This window comes from Drosophila sechellia, chromosome 3L, assembly GCF_004382195.2.
Source record: "Drosophila sechellia strain sech25 chromosome 3L, ASM438219v1, whole genome shotgun sequence".
NCBI classification, from domain to species: Eukaryota; Metazoa; Arthropoda; class Insecta; order Diptera; family Drosophilidae; genus Drosophila; species Drosophila sechellia.
The window spans coordinates 18,425,725-18,432,948 of NC_045951.1; the positions used below are offsets into that span (position 1 = coordinate 18,425,725).

Sequence of the window (7,224 nt, forward strand, 5' to 3'; positions counted from 1 at the left end):
CGGTGTTTTGTAGCCTTTAGGCCCCATTATTTCGAAGGTTGTATATGTGTAACCCCAGGCTAAGCTAAATTGAAGTATGCTTGATGTTTATTATGCATCCACAATGTGCTACTTTGTGCTACCTTTTGGCTTTCACGCCTTTGAAATACATTTAATCCATCATTGCACAGGCATACATGTTGAATTTGCATAAGGGTGAACCAACCACTCAACTACTTTAAAATTTAAAAATAATTTAATATTTTAATATTTTATAATTTAATTAAATACTTTCAATTAAAAACTAGTATTTTCATTAAACATGGGTTTTCTTCATTTACCCCCAGGAATTTTTAATTACATTAAAAATGGTATAATACGTTTGCAAATTTTCTTACAAAGCTTACTACCAACTTGGTAAAAGACATCTTGAATTGGCATGAACTTAGTTCACCCTAATGCAAATGTATTCATTCAAAGGATCCTGGTCTAGCCCTTGGCCATGTCTGACTGTCTACAGCTTTATTGACTCCCCGTTTTCAATTTGCCTGAACATAAGAGGGCCGGGAAACCTGTTGAAAAGGTGCAAAATCGCTCGTTCATTCGTTAGCCCCTCCACCCCCACCCCTTTCGCCCTTAGGCAAACACGCTTAGGCAGCCTTATCAATCAAAGGTATCTCAGTATATACAGTATATGGATTCGAACACACCTTCGGAGATACAGAACACGCCCACACGTATGTTATTAATAAGGGCCATTTATCAAGGGCCGGGACCTTTAAATGGTGCGAAGCTCCTCAATGCAATGTGCCACATCGAGTAAAATTCGGATTAAATTGTGTGCTTTTTTACTCGATTTCCGTTTCTCATTTAAGCATTTTATGCCTGTTTGTCGTGCGATGGGATGGAATCCTGTGTGTGTGTGTGATGAAAGCGATTCAAGTTAAATGGTTTCGCCCTGTGTCAGGTGGCAAATGAAATGGCCTCTAAAGAATACCTCGGGCAATTAATATTGATTGGAAACTCATAAATTTGGCACGATAATTTATGACGTGAGGAAAGAAAGATAAATCTATAAGAAGGCCTCGTTGAAATGTGTTTGATTGAGACTGATTTTTTTTAGCTCGATGAAAAGAAGGAATCCAATTTAATTTGGAGAATGAGATGAAGGGTTTAATGAATAAAATGACATCATATTTACTAATTATGCACTTATGCACTTATATTTTAAAAGCTACAATTTCATAAATTGCGGAAAGAGCTCAATCAAGCAAATACTTATCCAACAGTAAACGCTCCATTAGGCAAACCTCCGAAATCCCCATCGGAGACATCGGAAGAGGGATATAAAATAGAGCTCAATATGTCAAAGTTCGTCGGCCATTGACATTAATTAATGGAATGTAAAATGAACAGCGTCGCACGGCACGAAAAGCAGCGAAAGCAGATAGTCGGGCAATTAGGCCCCAATCCCAAGGAGAAAGGACCTTCAGAGAGAGAAACAGCCAGAAAACCCGGACGGAGCAGATGGGTATCGCGTATAATTTGTGAAAATTGATGATTTGTTTAGATTTACGAATGAGCGAACAAAACGAGCCAAATTGGCACGTAGCAAGGACGAAAGGAAATCCGAACAAAGGGAGCAACGTGGTTGCCATGCCTTTTCCCCATTTTCAGCAACGAAGGCTTCAAGGTGTTCGCTAATTGATTCGATATAGATAAATGACCTCAGAGGGCGGGCAGCAGCCGCTAGATGGCGCCAGATAAAGATTAACGAGCACTTTCCTTGGCTCTTTTGGGGCTTTCTCCCCATTCCAGCTCTTCATACGTTCAAATTTCTCGATATCCTTGAAAGGCCTAGGAAATGCCGACCGCTACCAGAAATTCGAATCCTGCTGCGGCCATAAGCATTAATTACTTGTTGATTATAAATTATGGCTAAGTGAAAGGAGAACCTGAGGGAAAGCACTCGCCTCGACTGCTGATTAAATAACTTAATTAGGCGTCCGACGGTCTGCGCAGCTCATCAACTGCTAGTTTAGATGGCCAATCATAAATGACTGTTGATTTGTGGAAATGTCATAACTAGATTGGATATGAACTGTAGTAAATATAATGTGTATCATATTTGAAATAAATATAATATATATCGGACATCTTAATATCTACATTCTTCAAAGCTAATATGTTTCAGAAGTAATTAGCGATTGTACCTTGTGAAAGTTCTAAAAATACTTACTACAAATCTTTGGATAAGATATGAAATGTAATACCAGAAGTACGCCAAAGATATAACTTTGGTTCCAAACGCCTTAAAAACACGTTCTATTTTTGTAGCTACGAATTATCTGCATTGTTCGGGTAATTCCCTTAACTTTCCCACTTGTCCACAAAATAACCGAAGCACTAAGTGCCTCAAACCAATTAAGATCGAATGAATGAGTCTACGTAGGACCGTAAAAATCCGCACACTTCGACACTTCACGTGAATAGATAAGACCAATATTTCGAAGATAATAGTCAGAATGGCGAGATTCCTTTCATTAACAATTTTTCATTAATTTGCGCGATATGGTCAGGAACTATTTAAAAATGCCTCAAAGGCCGTTTGGTTGTTAAATCTAAAATGAAGTGCATCCGATTCTCATTGCTGGTAGTTGGCCTGCTGGCGGCTCCGGCTGCCTGGGCTCGAGTTCCCTATCCGGAGGTGGAGCTTCCTCCGGTGGTCGAGGATGACGGGATCTTCGAACGGATTGCTGTGGCGCCACCGCAGCCCGTGGGTCGCGCAGGAGGTAGGTCGATCTAATTTAGTTGCATCATATAATAATACTGAAGTGCATTCTTTAAAATAACTTCATTATTTTCAAGTGCCTACAGTTTTTAAATATGTGTATATATTTTATATAATTTTGATCAGTATCAACACGTGTACCTCTCTTTATTACTATAAAACTAGAAAATCTAGAGATTAAGCTTGCAGATACTAAAGACTTAGAATTTGTGTAAGTTTCTCTCAAAACGTCCACGTCTTTTTTAACACCCACAAAGAGTATTTTTTCCAACCAAGTAAATTTGGCAACTAATATGTTTTTTTCAGCCTGCAGTGTTACAATTCGCGGAGGATTGCCCAGTCCCCAGCCAGTGTACCTGAAAACCGACTCCGAAGACTTCTATCCCTTCTCCGACGTCGGTGTGATGGAATTCGAGTCGGGCGGCTCATTGCAGCTGTGGTGTCCCTCAGGATTCAACACTCATTCGGAGAATCTGCTTACCGCCAGCTGTGTGAGTGGAACCACCTTCAGCGTGGGCGGTTCTCACTTCGAGTTCAAGGACCTGTACTGCAAATCCTGGCCGGGATTCAAGGCTGTTAAGTCGGGAGCCACTTGCAACGGTGGCATTGTTATCCGCGTGGGTTTCGAGATCACCTCATCGAGGTTTGCCGAGCAGATGCAAATTTGCTTCAACGAAGAGGAGGAAGTAACCCGATACACTCGCCACAAGTTGGAGCCCGGAAGCAACTACTACGAGACCGGAGTGGCCAGGATTACCTTCCAAACCGCTGGCTACTTCAATGGAAAGAACGTGGACAAACTGTACACCCAAGCCACCCAGCTGGAGACCATAAACAATGAACTGGGCGGAGATGCGGAAAAGTACTTCGATAGTGGCAGCAATGTTTACCTGGCTCGTGGTCATCTGGGTGCCAAGGCTGATTTCGACTACGCTCCCGAGCAGAGGGCCACCTTCCTGTTCATCAACGCCGCTCCTCAGTGGCAGACCTTCAATGCCGGAAACTGGGCTCGTGTGGAGGATGGTCTGAGGGCCTGGGTCTCCAAGAACAAGTTGAATGTGAACTGCTATACCGGTGTCTATGGCGTGACCACTCTGCCCAACAAGCAGGGTGTGGAGACCCCGCTCTATCTGGCCAAGGATGGCAACAACAATGGCCTGATCCCCGTGCCCAAGCTCTACTTCCGCGTCGTCATCGATCCCTCTTCCCACAAGGGCATTGTCTTCGTGGGCGTCAACAATCCCCATCTCACCGAGGAGCAGATCAAGCGCGACTATATCATCTGCGACGATGTCAGCGATCAGGTGACCTACATCAACTGGAAGACTACAGACATCAAGGCCGGTTGGTCCTATGCCTGCGAGGTGGCCGACTTCCTGAAGACCGTGAAGCACCTCCCCGCATTGACCGCCAAGGGAGGTCTTCTGGTTTAAGTGGTGATCAAATAAAATCCCCAACTTTTCAGAATTTTATTTCCAATGAATATACCAATGGTGGTGAATAGATAGTTGGGAGAGTAATATAATCGGTTCGCTACATTATTGTTCATAATGCCATTGATCCAGTCCATATGCATGTAGACGTTGGTATAAATTGAGGGCAAAGTTCTAGATCCGCATCCTACTCGGTAGCTAACCACACCAAAGACTGTTTCGTTGAAAATCAGTGGGCTTCCGGTGTCACCGGCACAGGGATTCTCGTCCATGGTGTTGTTCAGGTTTCCGGCGCACAACATCTCCTCCTTTAAGATGTGGACTTTCTTCTCACAGATATCCCGGGGCAATAGCTCCACGTCAATGTGCAGGATATCGGAGGCCAGGGGACCGCCCTATACTTAATAATGAACCTAATTATAGATCGTGAACTACCACTACTTACCTTGAAGATCCTTCCCCAGCCCAGCACCGTGTAGTTTAAACCCGGTTCTGGGTCAGCCGTAGGCAGATTGATCACACCCACAAGCGGATTGTCCAAGGGTAGTTTTTTGGCCAGCATCATCAGCGCAATGTTGTTCGTATTGAACACTGTGAACTTGTCCGGCACAAAGATCTTCTTCACCTCCATGTTCAAGGAGAGTCCTTTTCGGGATTTCAGACGATTTGTGGTTCCAGCCACAACCACCAACACCCGACTGCGATGTACGATCTTGCGCTTACTTTTGCATTGATTAAAGGACATAACAGTCATATATATAAAGATCTTTTCTATACCTACTCCATGGCGCAGTGGGCGGAGGTGAGGATGTAGGTTCTCGATATGATCACGCCACCGCAGAAGTGATTGTCGCCAAATAACTTGTGGGGTCTTCGGGATCGAATCGAGACCACATATTTGGCCAGAACCAACGTTTTCTCCTTGTCGAAATAGGGACTGGAAAGGCGTTTAGCCCGCCGGCGGACGAAGTGGCTGTCAATCGGATCACCGGCGTCAAGGATCGGCAGAAGCAACAAGAGGAACAGTAGGATACTAAAGATTTTCCTGGATACTCCATAATTCAGTAGCAACATTGGAGAATTTTAAATAATTTTTTGACAGGTAACAAATGCATTATTTGTTTAAGCCAATCTACTAAAAATGGAAAATGGTTTTAATTAATTTACCTGATAAGATCATAAAAATATAAACGAATTCATTCATATTTTTCCATTCTTTCCATTTTTTTCTCAAATTATTTATTTCTCCGTTATTTTCTCAAAAGTCCCCTTAGAGCAGATTTTTTTAAAAGCAAAAAAGCAAAGTGTTTCGTTATTAAGAGGTATTTATTTTTTCAAGCATAACCAGTTTAGACCAACAGTCCGCTGACGGAGAACACGGGCAGGTGCGTCACCTTCTTGCGGAACTCAGGAACCTCGCAGGCGTAGGAGTAACCGGCGGTGATGTCCGTCTTCTTCCAGCTGATCCAGTTGATCCTGTCGCTGACGTCCGTGCACAGGATGTAGTCCCGCTTGATCTCCTCCAGACTCAAGTGGGGATTGTTGACGCCGATCAGAACGATGCCCTTCTTGGTGGATGGTTCGATGACCACTCGGAAGTACAGTTTGGGAACTGGAATCAGACCGTTGCCGTTGTTATCGTGGGACAGATAGAGCTGCCTCTGTTCCCCATTCTTGTTGGGCAGCGTGGTGACACCCCAGACGCCCGTCCAGCACTCCACGTGCTTCTTCTCCTTGGCCACCCAGGCACGAACTCCGTCCTCCACGCGAGCCCAGTTACCGGCATTGAAGGTCTGCCACTGAGGAGCAGCGTTGATGAACAGGAAGGTGGCCCTCTGCTCCGGGGCAAACACGAAGTCAGCCTTGGCACCCATGTGACCACGGGCCAGGAAGATGTTCTTGGCCGAGTCAAAGAAACGGGATGAATCCATGTCCAGCTCCTTGTCGATGATCTGCTTCTGAACAGCCTGCGTATACAGCTTGTCCACATTCTTACCGGCAAAATAGCCGCCAGCTCCAAAGGTAATGCGATCCACTCCGGTGGCATAGTAGTTGTTACCCGGTTCCAGGCGATGGTAGACGTACCTGGTCACCTCCTCGTCCTCGTTGAAGCACACCTCGTACTGCGTGGCGAATCGTGAGCCGGAGAGCTCAAAGCCCACCTTGATCAGCGTGGTGCCACCATTGCAGCTGGATCCGGACTTCTTGCCCACAAAAGCAGGCCACGATGTGCACTTGATGGCGGACAGATCGTGCGCCTTATCGTCAATCTTGAAGGTGGTGCCACCTACACACTTGGCAGTCACGGATTTTCCAGACAGAGGGGAAGCCAGGCTGCTGGTGCAGTGGAACTCAATGGTCTTGTCCTTGTCCACGTCCACATAGCCGGTGTCCGAGAATCCAACGATTTCAGAGGTGCCCGATTTGATCAGCAAGGGCTGGGGATCCTTCAGCTCAGAGCTGCGGATCTTAATTGAACAACCAGCTACGGTGAAGAATATTTTCAATTATAATAAATTAATAAATGTAGAAGGAATTTTAAATTATACATATTGTAATTAAATAAGTATTTTAATTAAGAGAATATTTCCCATTCTTTTAATATCTGTTATTGTTAAACTAGACTTTATGCCATTGTAAGTTTTAATTAAACAAGTTAATCGGTCATTAAATTTTAAATGTCCAAAAATTTAAGAATATATTAAATTACGTTTCCTTCCTGCTCACTCACCTGCTCTGGGTTCAATCTCGTTGACCGCCACCGGAACTTCGGGCAGCTCCCAGAATAGATCCTCCGCGGGAAGGATTCTGGCCTGGGCACTGGCCAAGAAGAGGCCACTGAAGGCAATCAACACTAGGCACTTCATGTTTCGCAACTGATTTGGCCCTCGGGAGAGTCGGGTGCTTTTAAACCAACTGGATGTCCGATAATTGATTAGATTCCCCTGATTGCGACCATGTTTGCGGGTTGATAACGGCACTTGCTGATGCTTTGATTGCTTCACGTGTCCCCAGATTCGG

The 7,224-nt window shown here is 44.6% G+C and overlaps 3 protein-coding genes across 4 annotated transcripts; 1 reads left to right on the forward strand and 2 right to left on the reverse strand.

The window, feature by feature from the left end:
- The first annotated feature begins 2,590 nt into the window (after positions 1-2,590).
- On the forward strand, positions 2,591-4,242 carry LOC6618368. Its single transcript, XM_002042602.2, has 2 exons — positions 2,591-2,771; positions 3,077-4,242. The coding sequence occupies exons 1-2, from the start codon at positions 2,606-2,608 to the stop codon at positions 4,201-4,203; spliced, it is 1,293 nt and encodes a 430-aa protein (XP_002042638.1). The 5' UTR covers positions 2,591-2,605; the 3' UTR covers positions 4,204-4,242.
- LOC6618369 (trypsin I-P1) lies at positions 4,176-5,324 on the reverse strand. Of its 2 annotated transcripts, XM_002042603.2 has the most exons (3): positions 4,985-5,324; positions 4,649-4,925; positions 4,176-4,598 (listed from the first exon to the last, which is right to left on the reverse strand). In XM_002042603.2, the coding sequence occupies exons 1-3, from the start codon at positions 5,275-5,277 to the stop codon at positions 4,200-4,202; spliced, it is 969 nt and encodes a 322-aa protein (XP_002042639.1). In that variant the 5' UTR covers positions 5,278-5,324; the 3' UTR covers positions 4,176-4,199. The 2 variants fall into 2 exon arrangements, with proteins under 2 accessions (XP_002042639.1, XP_032575231.1); XM_032719340.1 differs by lacking the exon at positions 4,176-4,598 and having other exon boundaries at positions 4,850-4,925; positions 4,981-5,324.
- A 186-nt stretch (positions 5,325-5,510) lies between these two features.
- On the reverse strand, positions 5,511-7,085 carry LOC6618370. The gene is made up of 2 exons (XM_002042604.2): positions 6,935-7,085; positions 5,511-6,688 (listed from the first exon to the last, which is right to left on the reverse strand). The coding sequence occupies exons 1-2, from the start codon at positions 7,068-7,070 to the stop codon at positions 5,553-5,555; spliced, it is 1,272 nt and encodes a 423-aa protein (XP_002042640.1). The 5' UTR covers positions 7,071-7,085; the 3' UTR covers positions 5,511-5,552.
- Positions 7,086-7,224: the final 139 nt, after the last annotated feature.

Excerpts from the sequence above, each read along its gene's own strand:
- LOC6618370 (XM_002042604.2), bottom strand. The coding sequence starts at position 7,070 with ATGAAGTGCCTAGTGTTGATTGCCTTCAGTGGCCTCTTCTTGGCCAGT. Across the intron at positions 6,689-6,934 it reads CGAGATTGAACCCAGAGCAG|CTGGTTGTTCAATTAAGATC; the intron begins GTGAGTGAGCAG and ends TCTTCACCGTAG.
- LOC6618369 (XM_002042603.2), bottom strand. The coding sequence starts at position 5,277 with ATGTTGCTACTGAATTATGGAGTATCCAGGAAAATCTTTAGTATCCTA. Across the intron at positions 4,926-4,984 it reads TCCGCCCACTGCGCCATGGA|TAAGCGCAAGATCGTACATC; the intron begins GTAGGTATAGAA and ends TCAATGCAAAAG. Across the intron at positions 4,599-4,648 it reads GCTGGGGAAGGATCTTCAAG|GGCGGTCCCCTGGCCTCCGA; the intron begins GTAAGTAGTGGT and ends TATTAAGTATAG.
- LOC6618368 (XM_002042602.2), top strand. The coding sequence starts at position 2,606 with ATGAAGTGCATCCGATTCTCATTGCTGGTAGTTGGCCTGCTGGCGGCT. Across the intron at positions 2,772-3,076 it reads GCCCGTGGGTCGCGCAGGAG|CCTGCAGTGTTACAATTCGC; the intron begins GTAGGTCGATCT and ends TGTTTTTTTCAG.